The sequence below is a fragment of the Lathamus discolor genome, chromosome 5 (genome assembly GCF_037157495.1).
Source record: "Lathamus discolor isolate bLatDis1 chromosome 5, bLatDis1.hap1, whole genome shotgun sequence".
NCBI classification, from domain to species: Eukaryota; Metazoa; Chordata; class Aves; order Psittaciformes; family Psittacidae; genus Lathamus; species Lathamus discolor.
In genome coordinates this window covers 110,710,734-110,738,050 of record NC_088888.1, presented here as the reverse complement: position 1 = coordinate 110,738,050, position 27,317 = coordinate 110,710,734, and the positions used below count along the sequence as shown (strand labels likewise).

At 50.7% G+C, this 27,317-nt stretch overlaps 1 protein-coding gene across 5 annotated transcripts in view; it reads left to right on the top strand.

The window, feature by feature from the left end:
• LOC136015677 (uncharacterized) overlaps positions 1 to 27,079 on the top strand; it is a 35,093-nt gene extending 8,014 nt beyond the window's left edge. For 2 of the 5 annotated variants that reach the window (XR_010613300.1, XR_010613301.1), the window contains one exon: positions 12,297 to 13,431. Coding sequence is in view for 1 of the 5 variants with exons in the window: in XM_065681930.1 (XP_065538002.1) it covers positions 19,752 to 19,858; positions 20,214 to 20,271; positions 24,434 to 24,485; positions 26,341 to 26,819 (696 nt within the window). In the remaining 4 variants the exon portion in view is untranslated. Of the gene's footprint in view, positions 1 to 2,287; positions 4,155 to 7,387; positions 7,682 to 12,296; positions 13,432 to 17,085; positions 17,297 to 19,727; positions 19,859 to 20,213; positions 20,272 to 24,433; positions 24,486 to 26,340 lie in introns of those variants that run through there. The other 3 variants (XM_065681930.1, XR_010613302.1, XR_010613303.1) reach the window with 3 other exon arrangements.
• The last annotated feature ends 238 nt before the right edge of the window (positions 27,080 to 27,317 follow it).

The following is a 27,317-nucleotide window of genomic DNA, read 5'->3' as shown; positions in this document are numbered from 1 at the left end:
AGCAATACAAGACTTCCCCTCAGTGGTAACCAGGCAGTGGCGTGCCCTGCTGTTGCATCACAAAAAATATTTTGATTTTCTTTTTCAACGGCAAAATCCAGCAAAAATGTAGCCTCTAAGTAAAGGAAATATTTACAGCATGGACTTATGACTGGGCTGGGTGTAATGGTATACAACATTGTGAGAGGGCTAAGTGATAGTGCTTTATGAGCTGAGTTTTTAACTCCTTCGGCATAGAAACTCTAATCAAGAACTGCCTGAATCAGGAATACAGCACATCATGTTCAACGTTCACACATCATGTTCAATGTTCACAAACCATGTTCAATGACCGGGAATATCAAATTGAGGAATCAAATGAAAATTTAATTAATTCATATTAGGATTATAAGTAGGATCAAAAGCAACTAATTTTACAATAAAAAGGGATTAAAACTGGAGAATATTTTTAGCATTAAAAACAAAAGCTTTTTCCAATGTGCAACTATTTTCCATTGGGACTACTGATGGCTCAGTAGGCTCTCTCAGTAGCAGCCTCTTAGCTCAAAAATACCTATCACCATAAATATATATTACATAAAAACTGATGTCCAGGTTGATTTAAGTTCCAATCCTGGAAATTAAATGGGACCACATTATTAAGAGATGTGTGCTAAGGTATTATGCATACAAAACAGAAATCAAAACCTGACTGCCGGAATATGTATGTCTGGGCAGACTGCACCCGCATTACCTCAGATGATTTATCAGTCATTGTGACTAGTCAATATTAAAGCTCCATAGTTTGGTGACAGTATACTAACAGATTTAGAAACACGCTGTGAAAATGGAGTCAAGTAGGTCCTACTAAATGCAGTCTGAAAGATCTTGTGCTCCCGCTGAGGGAATAACTACTTGTGCATGACACCAGCTAGTAGTTAATGGTTCTCAGACACATGACAGAGGAGATGGGAGCTATCTTTATGTTGTTTCTCTGCATCCCCTTTGGTAGGGGTCATGCCATATAGCTGACCCCCCAGAGTGAAATGTGTGCATAGTGGCTCTAATGCAGATAAAGAGGTAAAACACATGCAGTGTTCACCTTCCGGTTCAGTCAAGACTGTACAGTATGGTATCCCTTGTGTAAACTTAAAATTGCGTGGCAACAAGTACAGTGAGGAACCAAAGCTTAACAAACTGGCAGTCAGCAAAAAATCTTTCTATGATGTTAGTTTACGAGTTGGTCACCCAAAGCCGCCTGTGGTTAGCTTTGCATCATGTAGTTGTCCTATTTGGGCCTAAATGTCAGCTTTTGTTCTCATCTCATAATGAAATAGCATCAGTTTGCCCTAACATGCTATTTAATATTGTTAGGAGGATCATGCTCGTTGCTGTGAGCAGCTCTGAATCCCCTCCCTTTCTGCAATACCCTGATTGAGTCAGGATTAGAGACACGCAGCTGTGAACTTCCACAAAGCTGCTATATACGATCTCTCTACATACTATCTTTTCTGTAACTGAAGAATTTGCTTGCTTGTTTTCTAAATCACTTTCAGTGCAGAGTGCTTCACAGATCTGTCTACAATGATGTGCTTGTCCTTTTCCTGAAGGATGAAGCTGAGGAGTAGTTTTTCTCCCAGTGCATATTCCATTGCAGTTCTTACCAATGCAACCTGCCACCATGTTACTGCTTTGATTTGCATTACTTCCTTTGAGAAATGTCTGTGTTTTCTCTAGACACTGCCAAACCAAGCCTCACCTGCAAATCCTGTCTTTACTGCACATCTCCCAGTCAGGCTTCTAATAAATGCCTTAACAGCTAGACACACTGCAGGGCCCTAAGTAGCAGTGATGTTAGCTTTGTAATCAAGATGAAAACCAGCTATTTATTTTTACTCTTAGCTTTTAGTTTCCCAACAGTTTCAATGCAAGACTCCAGCTCTCTGTCTGTTGCTCCACTGATGGCTTTAGGGAGCCAGTGCTGTGCTGTGATGCAAGCGTGCAGGTGAACAGCTGGGAGAGCAAGAGAAAGGTAAAGACAAGGAAATGGGAATTCAGAAAGAGGCAGGTGATGTCCATATTGAAAGAGAATGACTGCAACAGAGAGGAAGATAAAGAAAGAAATTAACTCAGATTGGAAGAACCGTAGGAATAAGGAGGGAGAGGAGAAACTGGAGATCGTGTTAAGCACCTGTTCTTCTGGAAGGTGTCCTTGCCCATGGCATGGGGCTTGGAACTAGATGGTCTTTAAGGTTACTTCCAATCCAAACCATTCCATGGTGCTATTATTCTGTGTGTTCATTTAAAGGCAGAAACTCTGTATGACCTGGAGTAGTTGCATATGCCTGGATCCATCCCATCCCATTTTAGCACTGACTGTGGCACCAAAGCTTCCTAAGCAAGTTGTCCCATCCACCTTCAATGCCAAGAGCCCCTGGACAAGGTGCCCCCTTGGGGTCTTCCCACAGGTTCCCAGGGAAATATGTGCAGCCAAGTCTCTAATTTCCAGGCCACCACCAGTTATCTCCACACCAGAGGACACAGATCCCTGCCTCAGTTCCTCCAAGTTGCACACCTGCAAAATGGTGGCAAGAGAATTTCTCTTCCATAGGGATGTTGTTGTAAGGATGGATACAGAAATGATTGGGAGGCATTCAGGCACTGTGTTGGTAGACACATGAAGGAGGACAGAAGTGAAAGAGAGCAGAGAAAAGAAATGGTGAGAAATCAGAAGAATTAAAGGTCAGTCAGAAAAGAACTTCATCTCACGGAGAACATTCTCCACAAAGAAGTGGAAGACAAAAAGAAGGAAAACCCAAAGGGACCATAAAGTGATTCTTTATTTTGTGGAGACTTTCCACTTCTTTATTCAATTTTTTGAATGCAAGTTTTATTAGTGGTTTTGGCTCTGCCATTGCAAACAAATCAAGCAGCACTACCAACAGCAGACTGGGATGAGGTGAGATGCTCTTGGAAGTGACACATCATTCTCTTTCTCCTTCTGAAAAGCTGGCTCCATTAACCCCACTGCTGGGAAGATCTGCCAAGGGCCATGGATGCTGGTTTCTAGTTGTTGATTGACTTCTTAGAGAGCATAACCTTACTCTGTGCAGGCCAATTTTGCATGGTTTACCTTGCTGAAAAGACAGAGAAAATAGTGTAAGCAAAGGTTGATGCACTTCCATTACTCTTGTGACACCTCCATGTGGGAAAGTGCACCTTGATGGCTGCAAAATTAAATATGCTTAGACACAGTGATCTTAAAGGTGTTTTCCAATCTAAATAATTCTATGAATAGACTAGAAAATATAATATGTACCATTGGAAATGTCCACCTATCAAGTGTCTCTTTGCCCCAGAGTTTTGTGCAACCATTGAAACCATCTTAATAAACACAGTTTTGGATAATTTGGGAAATTCTGGTGCTAGAGAGTTATGGTAGAGGATATTCCCTATATTAAGATTACAGGGTTTGGGTCTCATAACCATTCTCATAACCATTTACATGTGTGTGTATGCTGGGGGGTGGGTGTGTGTGTGAAGAGGTTCTTCATGTTTTGCTGAGCAAGGGAGGGCAGAGATTGTCCTTGGAGGAGCCTCCTGGCATTTTCTTGCTGTGAAGAGCTGAGGAACCCGCTTGCAGAAGCCAGGCATGTTTTGTGTTGGAAGGACAGAGCTGGGAGCTGTGGATGGGAACTGCGGACACAGCTACACTGCAGACGTGACTTGGAAGTCTGAGAAAGTCGCTGAGCTTGCCTGTGTCTGTGTCCTCACTGATGGAACTGAGGATAACAACACTTACTGAAGTACCAGATTACAAGGTTTTATTTGTATTTACACAGTGCTTTAAGATCCTGACATCAGAATGTTGCTCTATAGCTCAGGGAAGAGATTTTTCTCTGTGTCAGGATTTCTTCCTGGCACGTCTCAGGTTCTTTTTGTTGGTTTCTTGTTTTTTTTTAACTCTACCTCCCTGTTCCCTTAGAGGTTTGGTTTCTCATCTTTGTACTTGATCTTCTACATCAGAGAACTACTGCTGCTACAGCCATGCAGCGCTCTCTCTGCCCATGCATATGACAAATTAATCTAACATTTCACGTCGGAGAAATACTTACTATTTCTTCCATCCCTTTTGTTCTTGTAGTCACAGCACTTCCCGAATTGTGTGGCTGGCCTCCCTGGGGAAGCTCTGCTTTCTTCCCAGAGAGACCAGAGCAAGTCCAAGGACAGTGAAAAATGGAATATTATTTTCTTGCTGGCTTAGTGATTTTCATTTAGGATTCAGCAAATGCAAAGCCATCTGCTATGTATGAAATATCCAATAATAGTTCTCCAGTTGCTGAATTCTGAGTGGAAACAAGCCAGCAAGGGAGGCAGAGAGCCTGGCTTGCCTCAAACCTCCTCTGTAAGCATACACAGGCAGACTGCACCAGTATCTTCACCACCTGATTGTAGCAGCATTTCCAAACATACAGGTAACTTGAAGATGGAACTGAAGGTCAGAGGAAGATGACATTCAATTTTCCTTCTCTTGGTGATCCTATGTATTGCTTTTCTTTGTTTAATGGGTGTATGCTGACACAGTGCCTTAGAAGAACATAAAATAACAGTGTTTTCTCCTGGAAGGTCTGATTCTCTTCAACCAAAGCCTGTAGGACCTTTGTCAAACATAAAATTGCTGGGAGCAGGTTCAGGAGATAAAATATTATCCCTAAGATCCAAATCAATGGATGATAAGTGAAAAGAGATACAGAAAACTTGGCAGCAGGTGGCTTATTGTATAAAAGCTGCTTTCAGCTTTTCATGCCCAAATCCATTTTGTTTCCTTGCAGAAACACAGCACTTCAAGTGCTCCTTCAGACACAGCTCTTTGCTTTCTGCTACTTTCACTGAGCTTTCTTGCTTTTGCTGAAACTCTTTAATCTTCTCTCCTTTCCCGAAGTTAATACTATGTTATCCGCCAAATTGGCTGATAGTACTGACTTGAGTTGTTGGGTTTAGAGCTGTTGGGCTGCACAATTGAATGGGGATGATTCAAAGTTTTTCCAAAGCCACTCTTTCAGACCATCAGCACTGCTGAGCAGACCTTACCTGGACAGAGGACTTTGGCATTAGCACAGCTGATACAGTTAAATTGATGCAAACCTCATATTAGTATAGAATTAATGTAAATTGTGGCTTGCCAAGAGTGTGGTTTGTGAATACTTGACTGGAGCTCTGCTAGAAGCTGATTATAAGAGGCAAGGACTCAGTTTAGACAGTTTGTGCTTAGGAGGTTATAGGTCCGTAGAACAGCCCAGACTGGAGGGGACCTGGAAAGATCGCCTGATCTAGGGAAAGAGCCTAGATGAGATTATCTAGCAACCTATCCCACTGTACCTTGAAAACCTCCAGCAATGGGGCCTCTACCACTGCCCTAGGGAAGTTGTTGCAGCGACTGATTGTGCCCCCTGTTAAAGATGTCTGTCTTTCCTACTTCTTTTTCTCATTTTTCTTACTCTTCCTTGGCAGCTGTAATGACAAATGTAATTTTTTAGGTGCAAAATGAAGCTCCAGTTTCTGCAGCTCCATGCAGAAGAGCTGGGGAAAGCTGGACTTAGCAGCAGATAGTTTGCCCACGCAACCATGAATTTCACTGATTTCTGTAGATGAAAGAGTCTGCAATGAATCGTAAGTGCAAGCTGGGAAGGAAGAGGACACAGCCCTGCATGGAGACACTGTTGGGTGCTGTGCTGAAGGCAGGGTCAGTGCAGCCCCCAGAATGCTCCCTGGGGTGTCCTGCAAGGCCGGTACCATAGGTCCCAGGGCAGAGGGGAGCAGTGACCTGCAGGCACCACCTCATAAATGATAACCCTTTATTTCATAGCCAGCCTTATCAAAATTAACGTAAGCAGGAGGGGCAAAATGCAGTGGTTTCCATCTGGTCCTCTCTGCAGGGGAGCTGATGCTCTGCAGGTAACTACAGAGAAGGCAAAGCAGGAAAAATCTTCCTGGATTACCCGTAAATAGATACACATTTTCGTAAAAACCACAGGAAGTTCACTCGGTAGCGAGCGAGCAGACATGCATTGCACACCCTCTCTGTCAGCAGCCGTGCTGCAAGAGAAAGGATGCTGAGAAGGAACGAGGAAATGCAGTGACCCATGGCAAGATGGAGGAGGAGTTGTTTCCCAAGGAAGCAACCTGTCCGCACCCCATGGCATGCCACATCCCCTGGAAAGGCAAGCTGGAGCTTTGCCTTGGTGGAGAAAAACCTGGTACAAAGCTCAAAAGCAGAGATGCTGGGCTAATACAAAGGAAGGCTGTATGGTGGCGTGATTTCTGCTTATTATTCAGACCACATTAGTAAAATCTCCAAGAGATTTTGTTCACAAGCCTCTGCTTCACCCTCACAGGTCAAACAGCTTGATGTTTCACTAAAACAATCAGCATGGGCACCTCCAAGCAAGACTTCTTTGGGTTTTGCACTCACCTTTGGAGAGCTCCAAGATTTGGGTTACATCTGCCAGGGAACAGGCAACACTACCTCCCAAACTGGGCATAACAACCCCAATAGGGCTTCTCCGCTAATAGTGGAGGGTGTTATCTCTCTAGATGGTGTAAAGATAGTCTGAGGAGGGTGGAAGGTGACAGCCAGGAGCAAGGCAGGAGCCCCCAGTTTTGTGACAGCCCTTCCCCATAATCTAATCATGGAATAATTGAATCACAGAATGGTTTGGGTTGGAAGGGACCTCAAAGCTCATTCAGTTCCAACCCCTGCCACAGGCAGGGACACCTTCCACTAGAGCAGGTTGCTCCAAGCCCCGTCCAACCTGGCCTTGAACACTGCCAGGGATGGGGCAGCCACAGCTTCTCTGGGCACCCTGTGCCAGGGCCTCACCACCCTGATAGTGAACAATTTCTTACTTATATCTAGTCTAAATCTACCCTCTGTTGGTTTAAAGCCATTACCCCTTGTCCTATTACTACAGGCCCCTGTAAAAGGTATGTGTATCATGATTTAAAAATGTGTATCATGGTTAAAAAATACGTATCATGGTTAACAGGAGGTCAGCAGGGTCAGCTTAATTCTGTACAAGTTATCCCCAGCTCTCAAGCTGGCCCTTGGAGCGCTAAGAAGGAGAAAGAGAACTGAGAAATGCCCTGATTTATATTAGTGATCTAGGCATGGATTAGCAAAACGTGGGAGAATGGTACAATCTGCTTGCACCATCCTCTACATTGAGCACAGCATCACCACGTTTGCAGATGAATGGGGCTGTTTCATTAATAGCTAATACCTAGGCCAGAAAACTCTTCCATTTAAAATCATTAGTGTAATGGAAAAGAATCATCCTGCAGCTTAGAAACGGTCTGTATGACTTCTGATTTTAGATTTTCCCTTTGGATAGAATTGTTTTCCTTTTAGCCTCCTCCACTACCATCATGCTGGGTACAACAACAAGATAAGCAGACTCAGATGCCGTTAAACAACAGATGAAAGATGCAGCCATCATCGTCACTGAAGACGTCAGGCATGTGGTATTCCGAGTTATGTGACCTATGGGAGAATGACAAGAAAATCCTGAAATTTTATTCTAAAAAGGAAATTGCGTGGCTATGAATGAATCTTTGTGCTGCTAATGAACCCGTTACCAGAGCTTGGCTGGTTGCTGGTATATACAGGGCAATAAAAACCGGACTCATTTTCATGTTTATGCAATTCGAAATATGTGAGGCAAAATGCTTTATCCCAAGAAAATTCCCTGTCACAGAGACTTCCTGGAGCACCTGCTTTACTGAGGGGTGTGAAAAATAGGCACCGGTGAGCTCAGGAGGTCTGAGGTAGGTGGAGCTGTGTCTTTAGATGAGTTTTCTCATTTGGGGGGTAATATTGTGGGGCTTGCTGTTTCATTAACCCACAGCCGTCCAGCAAAGGCTGGTGCTGGGGTGCCTGTGTGGGGAGTGGCTGCGGTGGCACCTCTCCTGGTGCAGCCAGGCATTTTGGACCTTGGAACCAAACACCTTCCCACGTGAACTAGACCTGAGATGAGCAAAGCCAGCCACGAGCTCAAGGGAACATCCAGAGCCCACCAAATCTCTGCCATGCCCACGACACCACTCAGGACATCCTGTACACGCTGGGAATCCCTGTTTTGGAGTTTCAAAGGCATTGGTTTCATGGACTGATCACCCCATACCCCACCTATGACTCCTATGCAACCACCAACTTTCCGTCCATTTGCACCTGGCACCAGATCACCTTCAGAATGTTTGCACTTTGCTGCAGTGGGTATAGGGGAAATCAAATGTACTGCTTTCCCACAGGTCACATCCGTGCAGTGGGCTTTGCTCCCAGATCCAGCATTTCCTACTCCCCGGACCCCTCTGAATGACTGGGACAAGTTCACAGATGTTGGACAGGGCTCCTTGGGAGCTGGTGTGCAGAGGATCCCATTTTCCACTGAAATTGGTGTGAGTTTGGCTCATAGCATGAAGCAGGAGTTTAGATTTCCTCAGTTCATCTCCTGGCTCTTCATTGTGCCTGTCACTGAGCTTTGAGAGTGGTGGGGAAGCTTTCCTGGGCAAAATGGGAGATGATGGAAACTGGTGTGAATCCTTGAAGATCCCCGATTCCCTCAGCCGGTGGATCTGACCGAGGCTTCGCTTTCCTCACCTCATGTTGAAAGGGGGATAATTTTATTTACCTTTCTCTTAAGGATGTGGCAAGGGCAAGCGATTTTGAATCTTGCTTTGGAGAGCAAGTTCGGAAGTGTCACTATCAACGACTGTAGTCTTTTCCAACAGTAAATTTAAAAGGAGAATTAAATGTGAAAAGGCACCACTCCCACTATTAATCTCTTCTCTGCACTGTTCCCTTTACTCTTTTATACTGCCTCATTTTCAGTCCCTTGCCAACAGCTCCTTGGCAGCTCTCATAAAAGCAATTATCATCTTTAGTAAAGTTTTTTGCTGTATTTTTTTCTCTTTTTTTGCTTCATTCTGGAACTGAATATTCTTCATAATGTCATTCTGTCAGTCTCAGACTTCACCGGCTGCACCGTGCCTCCTGCTCCAGCTTTTCTGCCACGTGCCCTCTCTTAGCACTTCTGGGGTTGCTCAAGGAGCTTTTCTCTTTTGCTTGAGAAGATGCTCAACCCCATGCAGCCCCGAGATGCTTTTGATTGAGCAGGAATTGGAAGCAATCCAACGCATCACTGAGCAGAATTAAAAATACCACCTTGTCCACAGGTCTGGAGAAATTCATGTGCTTGAAGGGCAAGCGTTGCACCTCCAGGAGATGCTTCCGATAACCTCCAGCTTTATCTTGGCCAAGGTTGTACCTGAGAAAGAGAGAGGGAGCCCCGCTCTTTCGAGAAGCCATCCTGATAAATGGCCCAGCTCAGACTTGCAGATCTGAATTTCTCCAGTTGGGGAAGTGGAGAATCAGAGCCAAATTGGCAATTTTGATCTAAATCCTCTCTTTTTGCTTTAATTACGTTTCCTGTTGGCTTCTTCTCTCACTCTAGACATTGCACGGGGTGACTCTGGGATAAGCAGACTATTACACAGCTCTGATTTCCTTGGCCTGAAGGATGCTATTTTTCAGCTCATCCTGTTAAATAGCTGCTGTTCAGAGGCTAGGAAAGGCAGAACTGCTACTCTGGATGTCCCAGCAGCACCTATCAGGAGCACCCACCCAGATGTTGACATCTGCACAATCTCTTGAGCAGATGAAATAGATGGGAGGGTGTTCAACTCCAGGGTCTAAACTAGGATTGTTCATATTCAAACACGTCAACCTGTGTTTGACTTGCTTGAGACCTGTCTACCAACAGCCAAGAGCTGACCAGTGGTGCCTGAAATATCACATCCAGCAATATTCATCCAGATGCTGTTTTCTGTACTACTCGTTTCCCATCCCTCTTGAACACATTTGACTCTAGCCTTTAGTGTCTTTGTGCTGTAACATGCTCTGTTCAGAGTCCCAACATGCATCATGGGCCATGAAGATGCTCCGGGGGCTGGAGCACCTCTCCTATGGAGACAGGCTGAGAGAGCTGGGCTTGTTCAGCCTGGAGAAGAGGAGGCTCCAGGGAGACCTTAGAGCAGCTTCCAGTGCCTGAAGGGCCAACAAGAAATCTGGAGAGGGGCTTTTGACAAGGGCCTGTAGGGACAGGACAAGGGGGAATGGCTTTAACCTGACAGAGGGGAGGCTGAGATGAGCTCTTAGGCAGAAGTTCTTCCCTGTGAGGGTGGTGAGGCCCTGGCACAGGGTGCCCAGAGAAGCTGTGGCTGCCCCATCCCTGGCAGTGTTCAAGGCCAGGTTGGACAGGGCTTGGAGCAACCTGGTCTAGTGGAAGGTGTCCCTGCCCATGGCAGGGGGCTGGAACTGGATGAGCCTTAAGGTTTCTTCCAACCCAAATCATTCAGTGATTCTATAGTTCTAAGTGCAGTGGATGCCCTCAGAGATGCTGCTTCTCCTCCTACCCCGTCTGCTCACTCCCCAGCATTTCACCTCCAGAAGCCACTGCAGAAAACAAGGCACATTCCCCAATGTATGCCTTCAGGAATCCATGCTTGGTTTTCAGGTCGGTAGGTGCCGGATTCTCACACTTTGCCCCCAGAATTCTGCATTAAGGACTGTGGATACAACACCCCTCGTTGGCCCCTGTTGCTATGCCAAGAATCCACTCACTGATCCTATTTTTTTGGTTGCAAAAAGGCCTGCAATAGGGATGTAACTGTGAAATGGTGAAAATCTTTGGGCTTATAGTGTTCTCCAGGAGTCTTTGGAGACGGGATGGGATACCAGGCGTCAGCGCAGGCAGTGAGGGACAGATGTTCCTAATTGAGCCGAACATGCCTTATCCCTCTCCAAAATCATCTCGTTGCAGCAGTAGCTCTGCTTCCCTCGCTCCCCTCCTGTGAGCCGGGATCAGGCTGAGTGGAGCGGAGCTCGCGTGCAATATCAGCGGGTGAATGCAGTCGTTACAACCCGCTGCTACACTTGGTTTCCTTTTGTAAGAAAGATTCCCTTCATCCTGCCGGCTGGCCGATGGCTGGGTGTGCTACACATCACTGCATATTTTCCACTTGAGATCAATACCACAATCCCTGATGGCTTTGAACAGTGCTGCCGGCACCCTGTGGACCCCAGGTGCTTCACTGGGCACTGCTCAGGGAATAACACTAAGCAATTGCCCCCCCCCATCCCCATCGCTGTGCCCCTCTCGCTGTCATTTCTTCTCCTCCATCCCATCATCTTTAAGCAGAGCTCTGCCAACACTTTATTATATTCAACCATATGAAAAAGCTCTTGGCGAGAAACCCGACTGCTCTGAACTTATTTGTTGTATTTTGTTGTTTCTTTCTGTTTTAACAATTCTGCATTGTTTCGGGCTGTTGTGCTCCCTCGGAGGCTCGAGTTTCATGCATTCATTTGCTCTTCTCTTGTCAAATCTGCCTTTGGAGCTGTTGTTTGGCTCTTATATGAGCCCTCTTCCATCTCCAACCATTCTTTTTCATTTCAAGTCCTTTTTGTTTGCCAGCTCTAACTCGGTTTAACCATGCTGCAGATTCAATTTCTGCACTTCAGGATCAAAACAAAAAGGAGAATAATACCAAAATACACCACTTAATGCTACCATATTAATTTTGTGATGGCTCCCAAACACTGAACTAACCTTGAGGAGATGCGATTGCAGCTGACTCTGCATATATCGCTATGATACCATTAGTTGCAAACTTACACAACCACTGTGAAAGCCAGGGATGGCAGTTGAGCTCAGTTCTGCTCTTGGAGAAGGTGCCCCCAAGTAATAGGCAATGTATAACGGTGGAAATGAGAGGAGAATTGGAATCTTTTGCCCTTCGGTAGATTCTACATGCTACCATCTTGCTGCCCAAAGAAACACTTTGCATCCTCATTGCAATAAATACATTAAATGACCGCAACATTTTTCTGTTCCTGGCTGAAGGCTGGGGACTAATCACATTTCCTCTAAACCCTTCAAGATGACAGATCTGGAGGAGCTGCTTCAAATCAAGGTCAAATCTGGCTTCCCATCATAAACTAAGGCTTTAATCTTACGATGGAACCAGAGGACAGTTTCTCTTACTGGTAAGGATGTGGCTGGTGGGTTTTGCTCTGATTTCCTGCACACAGCAGGGTCAGGTTGGAGATTTCTCTGTCCTGGTCCCATCAGTTCTGCCACCAAGCAATGTGCAATCCCACTGCCTACTTTTCACAGCTAGAGAAGTCTCTTCTACTGCATCTTTAATGCTTGGTCTTTGCCAAAGCCTCTTTTTTTACTTATTATTTATTTTTTCTGCAGTTTCTCCTTCCACTTGTGATGAGCATTGAGTCCCCTCTTCTGCTGTGTAATGGGCTCAATGGCTCACTGCAACACCTGGCCTTACTTTGGAAAAATGCCCCTCTGCCCATTCTGCCTGAAATTTGGGATTGGTGGAGTCAATGGGTACTGGATCCCTATTGCTTAAAGATGTATCTGGCATGGATGCAGCAGGAGGAAGAGAAATAGTCCAAGTGTCACATCTGAAAGCGGAAATACAGATGACAGCTCCAGAGGAGAAGCAAGGGGACCTTGCGCATCTTCAGTTGCACCTCCATGGTGCAACCGCATCCTCCATGAACCTGATTTTGAAATGCTTTGGCTCCACAGCACAGATGTCCACCCCCTGCATCTGCACCAAGCACTGCTGATATCTTCATGGAGAGCCCCAGGTCCCATGGATGGGGACAGTGAACCCCCTTCCCACAGCCCCTTGCAGCCCCAGGAGCTGCTTAAATGTGCGTGGGAAGTGCGGTGCAACACATGGAGCTCACCAACGCGCTGCGGCTGCTTTTGGATCCTGGGGGTAATGATTTCCAGCTGGTCTCCCACTCCTAGCCTGGATGCTGTTCCTCAGCTTGTCTCGCCTTTGGCTGGCTGCCTCCCTCCTCTCGTCCTCACTGGAAGAAAGCAAGGCTTCTGCCTTCTATAGGGAGTTGCACAGGGCTACAAAACCCTGGGATTTGTGGAAAGGTGTGAAAGTGCAGACCTCAGAAGGATGCCTGGCATTATGGTCAGTAGCGTCACCCCTGCATAGGGAGGTCCAGGATGGGCCTCCAGGAACAAGGAGTCTCCTTCGGACAGTGACCATGGTGTCTTACCAGACACCAGAGGAGATGATGGAGAAGTTGATGAGACTAATCACCAAAGCCACTGGCTCCAGCACTGAGCTTCATCATCTCAGCTGGAGATCAGTTGTTGCCTAAATGCCCCCAAAATACACCTCAATGTGGTAATAGCTACAACAGTGAGCTTCAACATCTTGGGTTGAACAGGGCAGGGACACCTTCCACTAGACCACTTCCAAGCCGCGTCCAGCCTGGCCTTGAACACTGCCAGGGATGGGGCAGCCACAGCTTCTCTGGGCACCCTGTGTCAGGGCCTCACCACCCTCACAGGGAACAACTTTTTCCTTGTATCTAACCTATTATATTATACATATTATAGAGCTTGGTTGCATCTATAATACACCACATAGCTTGGTGTATATATAATAGAGCATATATATGGATCTACATATATATTTCTATATTCTTTGTACACAAGATTATTGTACTGCTGTATAATCATGTACATTACATTATTTTTATGTAAGTAGCCAGAAACCTATTCAGAAAAGTCCAAAGAAACGCTGTAAACCCCCAGACATCCTCTGTGATTTGTGGTATTTAATGGTATCAAATGGGACAACCCCTCTCGGTGGGGCAAGGAGGGGGGATGAGAGGGTTTCACCCATGGCTCCCCCATCTCACATTCCTGTGCCAAACAGTGACTGATCAGGCAAGGTGCTGAGGACATTGGGTTTCCTATGGGGCTGGAGGGCTTCCTGCACCCCAGGCTAAGCCTGTGCTTAAGTGCAAGGGCACTGGGCTTCTGAACTGGCTGCTCTGCTGCCTTGGGTGCTTTGTGCCACCATAGAGATATTGAGAGTCCTTGTTCTATGATCAAAAGGCTTCTGAAAGATGTTTTTCACTCCCCTGCTTATTTGAAAATCTAGGAATTAGTTTCCTCTGCTTCCTGGCGGGCTGGGGCCGTGTCATCCGATACATCAACCAGGAAAAGGAAAGAAAGGAGGTGAACGGTTTTCATTCCTTCAGCTTTCAAGTAGTTTTTGCACCTGATGTTGTTCCTAAAAGCAGCAGTGAAGAGAAATACCAGTGCTGCAGAGAGCAGCCACCCATGCCAGGGCAACACTGAGAGCCGGAGTGAACCAGAAGGTTCCTGGGATCCCTTGGAGATGGGCAATCAGCAGACAAATGGTGTTGTGGTGTCACCCTGGCTGAGCCCTGCAGCCACCTGCATCGAAACCCATTGCAACACCACTGGGGTACTTGTAAGAAACCTTTAAACATCACCAGGTTTCTTTCAGGCAGCATAATTAGGCATTAAAATGTTACAAACTCCCCTTCAACGCATGTGGCATTGCTTTCCTGAGTTGCACTGATGGGCCAAAACCTCCGAATGCAGTTCCGAAGGAGGAGGTTTTAGCTACAGGTGTCCATCCCTTGGTCAAGCTGCTTTTAGAATACACAGGAGCCTGGAGATGTCATGAGGAAATGGGAAGGAGCAGACGCGGGCACACCATGGAGCTGCTTCTCAGCCTTCTGGAATGTTACAGAAGTCATTAAATTTTGAAGCAAGAACGTCAGAATGGCAAAGCAGCTCCAGCCAGCTTAAAATAGGGTGACAAATGACTGCTGGAGACAGAGGGTTTAATTACGGGGCACAAAGGGACAGAATCATCAAACATCACCATTGCTTTGGGAGGACGACGGCTTGGGTCTATCTTGCTGCAGTCTTGGCAGCTGCTGTTTCATCCCAGCCCCTGGGTACTCAGCATCTTGGTGCTCTCAGGATGCAAAGCTAATGGTGGGACTCCTTTGCTTTCTCCTCCAAACCGGAGCATCCTCAAAGATGCTCCTCGGAGGATATTTGTAGCCCAAGGAAACCTCTTGGCCAGATAATGGGGATTTTGGAGGGTGCTTTAGTGTGCAGTGAAGCTGCAGGACCCCCAGGAGCTGGGTGGTGAATTTTGCACAGGAAAAGCAGCAACATTAGGGCCATTGCAGCCCATTCTGCACCCAAGACACTTGCAAAGCGATGGTCAGCTTAGAGCCAGTGCCGGCTGCTGGGTCACCCCCTTCATTCCATTCTGTTTCACAGTGGAGCCCACAGCTGAGCAGCACGGAGACTGGTACCCACCGAGGTCCCACACTCAATTCTCATCCCATGAACTTCAACCTGACCAAGCTCACACCACCACTGGGACCCTGCAGGATGCAACATCCTCAGGCAAGGAGCGTGGTGAGCTGGTGCCTGGCTTTCTGCAGCTTGGGCTTCTGGAGCACAATACTTTGGTGAGGATTTTTGTACCCTTGAACTATCTCATTTAATTGCTTTCCTGATTGCTTAAGTTAATTTAATAGCACTTGGGCAGATGGAGGGGCTGGAGAATAAGCTGGGCCATGCTCACACCCCCCAAAACTGCTCAGTGCTCTCCTTGAAAAGCACATACCAGCTTTATATTTAACTCACTGTAAGACCAGGGAACCTCTTGAGACGTGTTAGAAAACTGCCCTGAGAAAGGCCAGCTCATGCCCGGCCCCTCAGTGACATCCCTACTGCCCCAATCCCTCTCATCTGCAGCTGAATCACTTAGGTAGGAATTAAAAGTCAAATCTCAGCTCATTCAATTGACATACAACATGTCCACCTTTATTCACATTCACATCAGGCTCCCCCTTGCACGGCTTCAGCTGCAGAGAATCAATTCACACTGTTGGAGGAGACAGATCTCCAGCCACCGCGGTGCAGATCACCTGCAGAGCTGCTGATGTTCACACTGGAGCATCCTCCTCTTGTAGCCAGGCCCTGGGCTTATTGCTCTTGAGCCAGTGGAAAGGAGCCCCTAGTTTTCAGTGGGACCTTTCTTTCTCTGGTGATGGTGCAGTCGGTGATGGTGCAGTTGGTGACGATGCAGTTGGTGATGGTGCAGTCGGTGATGGTGCAGTTGGTGACGGTGCAGTCGGTGATGGTGCACACCTCTTCTTTGACGATGATTTGGGTTATTTCACCATTTGTGCAGAAAAAAACACCTGGGTTTTGGTCTCTGGGTGTTCTGGAGCACGAATCTGTCCCTCTAGAGCAGGAGCTCAAAGCCAGCAAAAGACTGGGCCAAGCTCCATAGCATTGCAGCTTCTCCCCAAACCCCATCACATCCCGGCACATTTATAGCATGGAAATAATGAAGGAAAAAATCTCCAAGTTTTTACTCTCAAAAATGTCATTTTCTACCAATCTCCCTTTCATCAAGGCGAGTTTTCCAAACCATTTTGCCAGCCAGGTGAGTTTCCCAGCAAGGGAATATTCCGTTGAGCTTTTTGCTGAAGAATCTTCATCATCTTTCAGTGGCGGCGGGAGGGAAAAGCACATCCCATCTCCTGGGTCGTGCTGCCCTCTGCAGAAAATCCCGGCTGCTGCCGGAACCCTTTCAGGATTAGCTCGCAGTAAGCCAAGTATCCCGGCGATGATGTCCCGGGCTCAGAGCGGCACCGAACCGCTCGGGTGTGATGTCCGCCTTCCCGGGACACGCGGCGGGGCCGGGGTGCTGCGATCCCACATCTCTGCAGGCAAAAAGGCTTTTTTTGTTGCCCAGGACTGTGCCTCTCCCTCTGCTGGGACAAGGCAGTTACTGTGTTGTGGTTACAACCGGGTTTTCGACCTGTTTTGCATGTGCTTATCCATTGACAGCCACCCTTACTGGGGTTCTGCACACATCAGCTCGCAAATGCTGGCTGGAAGGGGAGAGTATTCAAGGCCAGGGAGAGTGTTCAAGGCCAGGTTGGATGAAGCCTTGGGTGGGATGGTTTAGTGTGAGGTGTCCCTGTCCATGGCAGGGGGGTTGGAACTGGATGATCTTGAGGTCCTTTCCAACCCGAACTATTCTATGATTCTATTACCATTTGTTTATTATTATGTATTAGCATTATTTCTTGTTACTAATGTATGATTTTATTTGTATTTCTTACCAGTGATTGATTTTGGTTTACAGCCACGCACCTGTCCATCCTTTGGCAGCCGGTCCAGACTGCTGCTCCAGTTGTTCCTGGCCCTGTGAAATAAGGAGGAGATCCAGGATGGAGAGTGATCCTGGACAGACAGGGATCCAGCACAGCTGGAGATCCAGGATGGATGGGATCCAGGATGGGGGATGATCCAGAGTATCCAAGATCCAGGGTAAAAGGACAGGAGTTGAACAAGAGGTGGGTGCCCAGGGACAGCTTGGGAGAAGCAGGAAGAGACTGGTTCTGGGGGCTCTTCTCGGTGGCAAGGCTGGCTCTGGGGGTGCAGGGACCCCTCCTGGAGCTGTGGGTTTCAAGGCTGTGGGGTCTGGGGGTATAAGACCCCTCCCGGGAGTACAGGACCCCTCTGAGGGCTGTGGGTTTCGGGAGTGCTGGCTCTGTGGGTGCAGGACCCCTCCACACATTCCCAGTCTCACAAGTACTGGCTCTGGGGGTACAAGAACCCCACCGGGGGTACCAGAACCCCTTCTGGGTTGCAGGTCCCTGAGCTGCTGGGTCCGGGGGTGCAGGACACCTCCTGCGAAGCAGGATCCTTCCCGGGGGTGCGAGTTTCAGGGATGCTGGGAGCGCAAGACCCCTCCCCGTGGTGCAGCCGTCCCCTGGCATGGAAACACGCTCGGTCGGGCCCGGGTGCTGACGGGTGTCCTGCGGGAGCAGGAAGCCGGGGTGCGGCGGGTGCCACCCAGCCACCGCTCCCATCCAAAGCTGAGCAGCGAGAGGAGCCGCCTGCGCCCGGCACTGCCGTGGGGTGAGTGGCTTCGCCGGGGGCGGGGGGGAAACGGGCAGTTCCTGAGCCATGGGGCGACCCCAGCCCCTAACTCATCCCCACCCTGGGTGGAGGTGCTAAGCAAGGTGGGGTGCAGGAAAGCACCTTGAGCTGAGGGTGGTCTGGCTCGTCTCAGGGCACAGCTGGGGAAACTGAGGCAGAGCGGGTTGGCAGAGGATGTGGTGGGTTGGAGGGCTCAGTGGCGCAGGACATCATGGGTGCCCCAGACCCAGTGTGTGTCCTAGGGCTGGCAAATCAGCTAAAGGAAGATACCTGGAGCATCCATTAGGAATAAATCCCTAATGAATTTTGTCCAAGAGGCAAAAGCACCGCCAGGCTGCAGCCTGCCTTCACACCCAGCCAGGGGGATCCCGGCTGTGGAGCTCCCGGACTGTGGGGTGCCCAAACCCCGGCATGGCTCCAAGGGCTGGGATGTCATGCCGGGAAGGCTGAGTCACAGCCGGCAGAGCGGGCTCAGCCTGTTCTGCGTTTCGGTTTCCCGGGCTCTCATCAAGAAGCAGGGCTCAGGGGAGCTCAGTTCACCCCAAGCTTTAAACAAGGGGGCTTGGGAGGACGGAGGAGCTGGATTTTGGGGGAGAAGGCTGGCAGTGTGTTTTTCCAAGGGAGGTGGTGGGTTCAGGGGCACCTGAGATGCAGTGGGGATGCCTGGTGCAGCAGCATCACTCCCCAGGCCCCAGCTGGTTTTCCACTTGCTGCCCTGCGCAGCAGAGATGACAGCAGCCACTGCTCTGAGAAGCCAGGATGGGGCTTGACTTCCCTGACCCTGCCAGCAAGAGGGGCCATGGGTGCCACCACCGTGCGTTTGTTCAACACATAGAGCTTTCCTGCATCTGCGGTCACGCTAAAAATCCTCTGCCTCCTGGGAAGGGAGAGCAGGGTGGGATGATGCTGGGCAACCTGGGGGAATAAAGGGATGGGGAGGTATCGGTTGCATTGGTTGTTCAGTGGTAGAATTCTTGCCTGCCATGCGGGAGGCCTGGGTGAGATTCAGAGCGGCCCTGTGGAGAAGGACTTGGGGGTGCTGGTCGATGAGAAAATGAACATGAGCCGGCTTCAGTGTGCGCTCGCAGCCCAGAAAGCCAACCGTATCCTGGGCTGTATCAAAAGGAGCGTGACCAGCAGGGCGAAGGAGGTGATCCTGCCCCTCTAGTCTGCTCTCCTGAGACCTCACCTGGAGTATTGTGTGCAGTTTTGGTGTCCTCAACATAAAAAGGACATGGAACTGCTGGAACAAGTCCAGAGGAGGGCCATGAGGATGATCAGGGGACTGGAGCACCTCCCGTATGAAGACAGGCTGAGGAAGTTGGGGCTGTTCAGTGTGGAGAAGAGAAGGCTGCGTGGAGACCTAATAGCAGCCTTCCAGCATCTGAAGGGGGGCTATAGGGATGCTGGGGAGGGACTCTTCGTCAGGGACTGTAGTGACAGGACAAGGGGTAACGGGTTAAAACTTAAACAGGGGAAGTTTAGATTGGATATAAGGAGGAAATTCTTTCCTGTTAGGGTGGTGAGGCACTGGAATGGGTTGCCCAGGGAGGTTGTGAGTGCTCCATCCCTGGCGGTGCTCAATTCCAGGTTGGATGAAGCCTTGTGTTGGATGGTTTAGTGTGAGGTGTCCCTGCCCATGGCAGGGGGGTTGGAACTGGATGATCTCGAGGTCCTTTCCAACCCGAACTATTCTATGATTCTAGGTATCCCTGAAAAACTTGATCCTGATATTAAAGGGAGAATGGGAGCCCCCTCCAGCACTCCCTATCCAGTGCTGTGCACCCTGTTATTACCCCAGCCCCCCTCCAGTGGCCTGACTTGGGCTTGTTTCTCCCCCAGGTCTGCGTCCCTGCCAGGGGCTCGATGGCTCCAGTGCTGGCAGTGGGGTCGGCAGCCACAGTGGCCTGGGGTTTGGCCACCACTGGCTTCTTGCTGCTGCTCCTTCTCCTCCTCTGCTCCTTCTTCCACAGGTACGTTTGGTTGGGATGGGGGCAAAAAAGGGGGGAATTTGGCTTCTTCCTGAGGGTTTGCCAAAGATATTGTGGGCTCTAGGGAAATGTCGTGGGTGGGGAGGGGCTGTCACTGTCCATGCCCATGCGGGATGGGGAGCAGGGAGCTCTGTGCTAGAGGATGCTCTGAGTGCAACCAGCCTGTGCAGGGTCAAGTGGAGAGGGGATGAGCACTGGGGCAGGGGACACAGGGGTGAATGAACAGAAAACAGCAGCAAGACAAAGGGACAGGGGAGCTGTGTCACCTCTGAGCCCACCTTGACCCAGGCATCGCTGGGGATGGCTGCAGCTCTGATGACCTCTTCTTCTTCCGCAGGGCAAACCGTCCGTCTTCCACCCAGAAAACAAAAGAAAACCCTGAGCCTGTCCAAGGGGTGAGTCCCCGAGGGTCCCCACTGTGTCCTCTGGTGCCTGTCAGTGGCTGCTCCTCCCGCTGGAGGGAAAGGTGGTGGGATGGGGGCTGAGGGGTCAGTGGCCTGGCCCCATATGCCCTCCAGCCCATGTGTCACGCATGCTTTGACAGCTCTCCAGTGTCAGCACAGGGAACACAGAATCATAGAATCACAGAATGGTTTGGGTTGGAAAGGACCTTAAATCTCATCCAGTCCCAACCGCCTGCCGCAGGCAGGGGCATCTTCCACCAGACCAGGTTGCTCCAAGCCCTGTCCAACCTGGCCTTGAACACTGCCAGGGATGGGGCAGCGACAGCTTCTCTGGGCACCCTGTGCCAGGGCCTCACCACCCTCACAGGGAACAACTTCTGCCTAAGAGCTCATCTCAGTCTCCCCTCTGTCAGGTTAAAGCCATTCCCCCTTGTCCTGTCCCTACAGGCCCTTGTCAAAAGCCCCTCTGCAGGTTTCTTGTCAGCCCCTTTAGGCACTGGAAGCTGCTCTAAGGTCTCCCTGGAGCTTTCTCTTCTCCCTCCTGCCCAGTTTGTATACTGACCACCACTGATTACAGTATCTCTTCAATGTGTTTTTTGTTAGGGATGCCCTCCACATTTACTCCAGTATTTCAGGATTCACACTAAAGGAGTGCAAGGGGTATTTCGGCTGGGGAAGCCATACCGTACTATCTTTTCAACTAGCCCTGAAAATGGATGGTGCTGGAGCGTCAGGCCCATACCTGGCTGTCACCAGCAGTGCAGGGCCTGTGGTGGCTATGCTATGATGAGCAGGAGGGCCACTGCTCTGCACCTCGAAGCCCGGGGTGCAGGCACGGGGGGGGGCACTGAAGGTGCAGGTTTTGGTAGTAGCAAATAGTCAAATGAGAGCTCCGAAGGCGGAAGTGGAGCAGGGTTCCCTGTGAAGAGCAGCTGAACAGGGGTCAGTCGGTTCTAAGTGCCAGCAGAGCACTGCTCCAAAAGGGCAGGTCATGGCCTCCATTGCCCTCAGCCGATCAAAAGGGAGTCGGGTTCAGATCCCCAAATCCAGAGAGGCGCCCAGTGCAGTGACGCAACCAATCTGGAGAAGCCAGTGGGAGCCCTGGGGAGAGTTCTCTTTCCTTTGTGAAGGGTCGGGTGCCCTGGAATGGGTTCACCTAACGTTTAATCAAAACAAAGCACTGCAGAGGCCCATGGTGGGGGTTGACACGCTGTGATTTCTGCCCAGTGGTCTGAATGTCAAAATGAAGAAATTCAACGAAGCGCAGGTGAACAGTGGGAGCAACTATGACTGTCAAGGTAGCCAAATGCCTCATCATCTAACCAGTGACGTGCACAAAGAGGTGAACAAGATTCCACTGTCCCTACCCAGTGAAACCACAGCCAAGGGAACAGACTTGGCAGAATCAGTGGGGAACGAAGGCTCTGTTGAGCTCGACTCTAGCATGGCGCTCTGAAGAGACATGAGAGGTGTAGAGTAAATGGGCGGCTGAGCGTGTGCTCAGCAGTGTGGGGCAACCTGCCCGCCAGCACCCCAGCACTGGTGAAATGCCACCTCTCTGTTCGTTTGTCCCGTACCTGGCGGGGCCGAGGGCAGAGCCCCGAGGGAGGCTTCCGCTTCTGGCCCTGCTCCGGGGGCCGTGGCAGCTGGGGAGTTTGACTGGGCAGTACACACGTCAAAGCGCAATGCAGGTGTCCCAAGGTGAGCTCAGGGAGAACAGAAACCTCCAGCGGAGCAGAAGGGCAAAAGCTCGCTTGATCTTGGGTTTCCTACAGATACCAACTCGTGATCCTCCTGGTTTTTGCTTTTTGGGTTTTAAACAGGAGGTATCAGAAAAGTCACCACAGGCGTAAGTGGCTTGTGGCAGCCAAGCTTCCAAAGCAACGCCGCTTTTTGATCCTTCGATGGTCTCTTCCTATTGTGAAGCATTAGATTGCTCACCTCCCGTGAGTATGAAAGGGTTTAGGCTACCGTGAGACCGGTTAGTTTTACCCTCAGCGATGACGCGTTGTTGCAACAGGAGCCCCGCTCGCACAAGAGGAGCCGCAGGTTCAGACCCTGCTGGGCGCGCTGGGCCGGGGAGCCGCTGGTGCGAGGCTACCACCTGCAGGCTCGGGCCCGAAAGCCTCTGAGCGCCGCCCGCCCGCAGGGTACTGCCGGCGCGGCGCCGCGCTCGCAAGAGCTGCCCGGCTCCTGCGGGGCGGGCCCGGTGCTGAGCGACCGGAGGCGGGGGCGAGCGCGGCCCCGTCTCCCCCCCACGCGTACCGCACGGCGCTGGGGCACCCGGCGCTAACTCCTTCGTAGGCGACTTGATGCTGGGTCAGGGTTTCGTCCGCAGCAGAGCAGCTCCCTCTCTGCGGGACGCGCTCGCGCACTCTCTTCCCTTCCCTCTCACCGCGGCGCAGGGGCGGCCGTCGCAGAACGGGGGCGGTGGGGAAAGGGGATAGGGCTCTCGCCCCAACACCCCCTTCCCAAGTGACAAGTGGCAGGACAAGAGGTAACGGCCTCGAGCTGCAGCAGGGCAGCGCAGGGGAGGTTTAGACTGGATGTTAGGAAAAATCTCTTCACCGAGAGGGTGCTCAGGCACTGGAACAGGCTGCCCAGGGAAGTGGTGGAGTCACCGTCCCTGGAAGTGATCAAAAATCATGTAGATGAGGCCCCCAGTGACATGGTTTAGTGGTGGACTTGGCAGTCCTGGGGTAATGGCTGGACTTGGTGATCTCACAGGTCTTTTCCGACCTCGTTGATTTTACGATTCTGTGCCTACATTAGAAGCTTATTGAACTCTTGCTGCAATCTTTTTATGGAGCAGTTTATAGAATCATAGAATCATAGAATAGTTCAGGTTGGAAAGGACCTCAAGATCATCCAGTTCCAACCCCCCTGCCATGGGCAGGGACACCTCACACTAGGTTCATCCCCATCCCACACAAGGCTTCATCCAACCTGGCCTTGAACACTGCCAGGGATGGAGCACTCACAACCTCCCTGGGCAACCGATTATGCAGAATAACCGTAAACAGAACCAGAAGCGGAAACAGGTTTCCCGCTCACCAAAGTCCCTTGTATTCCTTACACAGTATCTCACTGAGGCATTGCGCTGCTGGGTCACTTACTGCCCAGCTGCAGCAGGGGGGACCTGAAGCGCCTCAGCTCACTGCTCCCCGCTCATGCAGCAGGCTGATCCGTGCAAGGCAGTCAGTGCGGTCCCATCGGGGTCACCAGAAAAGTTGTCCCGCAATTAAGCACCCAGTACCTGCTGTGCCAAACGCCTACGCACAAAGCTGGTTTAATTCCAAACCGCACCAAGTCGGGTGCTCGGTGCTAAACCGCAAAGTTCTCACCCCTCGCTCTGCCCGCTGGCCACTTTTATACACTTCAAACAGCAAAAACCCCGTGTCTTCCGGGTATGTCCCACTCTGTGTCTGCTGTCATTGGCTCTTCCATTCTCTTGTCTCTGTTTAAAGACACAGCACATCGTTCACCGCGCACATGCTCTGGGGCTGGGGCTTGGGCTGGTAGGGAGCTTTTACCGTGTTAATGACTAAAGGTTACTGCAAAGTTCAGAACAAAATTCCTCACTGGCTTTATCAGGTTTCTTTTCATTCTCTGGGATGATTTGTTTCAAGGACAGAAATTCCTGATTAGAAGATCCTTACAAAATCATGTCTGGTTAATCGAAGGGCCAAGTGCTGACCTGTCATGGGTGTGCTTTGTGTTAAGCAGGGAGAATCTGTCCATTTGTAACTGCCACACGAGTGCCAGGGCGTGCATGAGTGGGTGCTTGGCATCCTCTCCAAGCGCCAGGAGAGGATGCAAAAGTGCTGGGGGGGGGGGGGGGGGGGGATGGGATATGCATATGCGCTGGGTGAATGCACAAGCACCAGGAGGGGATGCACGAGTGCTGGGAGGAGGACGCATGAGTCCCTGGGGGCATGCACGAGTACCAGGAGAATGCACGAGTGCCTGCGGAGGGCTCCAAAAGGACTCTGGGGGTTAAACGAGTGCCCGGAGGGGGATACACAACTGTGGGGGAGGATGGATGAGTGCTGGGTGAATGCACAAGAGCCAGGGGGGACACACAAGTGCTGTGGGGAGAGGCACAACTGCCCGCGGAGGCTAATATGTGAGCACTCACTTGTTCCTGCTGCAGGTGAAGCTGGCAAGGCTGAGCTCCAGCAACAGGGGAGCAGCGCTGCCAGGAGGTAGGTCCCGTGATGGGGACGGTGACTGTGTTCCTCTGCCATCCCTGGTGCCACTGCTGCGGGTGCTCCCTGGGCCCTCAAGCACCCAGGGATGTGGGCGCTCCTGTGGAGCACCTCCCCAGGTCCTGCTATAGGTGTGGGATGCAGCAGGATGGGGATCCCCATGCTGAGATGCTGGGCAGCGGTCGAAGGTCCCTGGGCTCAACTCTCGCCCAGCCTCACCCAGCTGATCCAGCCCCGTTAATGATTTGCCCAGCTGACGAACTTGGAGGAACACAGGGGCTCGGCAGGACTTTGAGCCAGCCCTTGGGCAGATGCGTGGGGCTGCACCCCTGCAGCCCCCAGCCAGGGTCACTGCAGCCAAAACTGGGGAAATCAGAGAAGCTCATTAGCAGCAAGCAGCTAATTTCAGTTCCCTGACATGGAGAAGAGATGAGGATGCCCTATGGCCATGGAGAAGGGGCTCGCAGGAGGCTGCATGGTCCAAAAGAAGCTCCTAAAATCCCCAGTTACAGCAATGTATCCCAGTAAAACCTGCCACGAGTCCCAGTTCCTCTGGCAGGATCGTGTCAGGTGTTTCAGAACACTCCCTTGGCCTCCTCTGTGTCCTCCTCTGCACTGATAGGAAGAGAATTGCTTTAAAAAGCTTTTTAAAAGATGTTTTAATGCTCCAAACCTTCCCACTGGATTAAGTGTTCAGCCCATTTGCTTTTGCACAGAGCCAAGATGCGTTTCTCTTCTCGTTTGCTCCAGGAACCCTTTATTTGGCATGCTGGGTAACAAGGATGATTACAGCTCATGTACTAGTAATTTCCCCTTTTTGCCACACTGTGGCTGAGCTTCGGGATGCTCAAACAAAATTCCTGCTCCTCTTTGCACTATAGTGGGGGCTCCACAGTATTTCATGGGGTGGCCCCACCAGCTCACCCCCAAACCCTATTCCTGGGGCTCCCCTGGCTGCAATTCCCACCCCCAGCAAGGTATCCCTAGCCCTCTCCTGCTTTTCTGCAGTGGGGCAGGGAAGGGACCTCCGACAGTGAAGCCTTGACACCTTGGGGTGCACAGGTGGGATGCTGGGGTTCATCACAGTGCTCCTGCAAAGGGGGTCACACTGGGCTGCTCACATTGGGGTGCTCATGTTGGGGTGCTCAGGTGGCAGGGGCTGCTTTCTGCCAGGACAGAGTCATGGGGTAGGGGAAGCTTCAGTGGCCCCGAGGGGCTCTGGCCCAGATCTGAACCCACCTCTGTGCTGCACACACGCACCCTGACCACAGCTGGGGCACCCCAAATCACACGGGACCGCCATATCCCCGCATATTTACTGCAGGAGGAGAAACACCAAGGTTACACGGCTTTTCCAGAGTCTCCTTCGCCCCTGGGGCAAGCGAACCGGCTGCGCGTCCTGCCTCACCGGCTCCCCGTGTTGACAGACCCTGCACAGAGCAGAGCCTCCTTCTTGGATAAATATTTGACCAAAGGCACGAGCCGCTGTGCAGGAAGGAGGGTGGCAGGTCCCAGCGCCGCACTGGCCCCATGGCAGGGAGCATGGCCCCGCCAGCAACCCGGGATGCTTGCACTGGTTTTTCTTTGCTTTTTATTATCTTGCTTACTAAGAGTAGAGAATGGGGACGGAAGTGGGAGAGGGGCACATTTAATTACTGGGTGCTACTTTACCCTTGCATCAGCCAGGGATGCTCCCCAGTGTGCTGGCTCTGGGGGTACCCTCTCCAGTCTAGTGGAAGGTGTGCCTGCCTGTAGCAGGGGGGTTGGAACTGGATGAGCTTTAAGCTCCCTTCCAACTCAAACTGTTCCATGCTTCCATGATTTTATAACCCGCAATCCTCCCTTCCTGCAGGCACCCCCTCTCCTGGTGAGCTGCAGGATAAACCCACAGCAGGGGACCCCAGGCTGCATGTGCCGGGCTGCATACCCAATTCCCACACACTCTCTGAACCAGCTTTGAGGACTCCGGAGTTTCTGCGGCACCGGGAGCTGCCGGTTCTGCCGGGGGATACCAGCACAGCCATGGTGGATCCTATGCCAGATCCCGATGGTCGAATCTATGAAAGCATCCGGTACAAATCTGGGATGCAGAAAAAGCCTGGGAATGCCGGCAGCACCCTGGGGGACTCCCCGTCTCTGCCCACCATGGACGAGCCGAGCATCTCCATGCAGGAGATCATCTCCCAGGAGGAGCCGGGCAGCGAGGGGAGCCCCGTCCCTGTGTATGCCCGGGTGTGCAAACAGCGCCGGCAGCCTGCCAGGCCCCCTGAGCCCCAAGAAGAAGAAGAAGAAGCTCCATCACTGCCGGAAAAGCGCTTTGATGTGGGATAGGATACCCTGGAGATGGTTTGGAGCTGCCTCAAGCCTGGCCTGTTCATACAAGCTTGATAGAGGGTTTTCCCGGCTGCAGGCAGCAGCCATGGAGAGCTGCCCGCTCCCTCCCCAGATCTGACATCAAGTACAGGTGGCCCAGGTTATCTCTTGCCATCCAGCATGGGGGTCCCTGAGTGTCTCTCCAGGACACCCCCATTGCCCATTGACTTGTGGGGAGCGGGTGGTGGGAGACCCCCACATGGGGTTGACTGAAGAAAAACCACAGAAGAAAAATGTGTGATTATTTTTGGAGAAGGTCCAAAAAGAATCCAAAAATGAATACGGTGTTTGGGGGTGTTGGTCAAGTCTGAGCCAGCAGTGTGCCAGCAATGGCACCTTGGCTTGTGTCAGCAATAGTGTGGCCAGCGGGATGGAGGCAGTGATTATTCCCCTTTACTCAGCACTGGTGAGGCCGCACCTCAAATCCTGTGTTCAGTTCTGGGCCCCTCACTACAA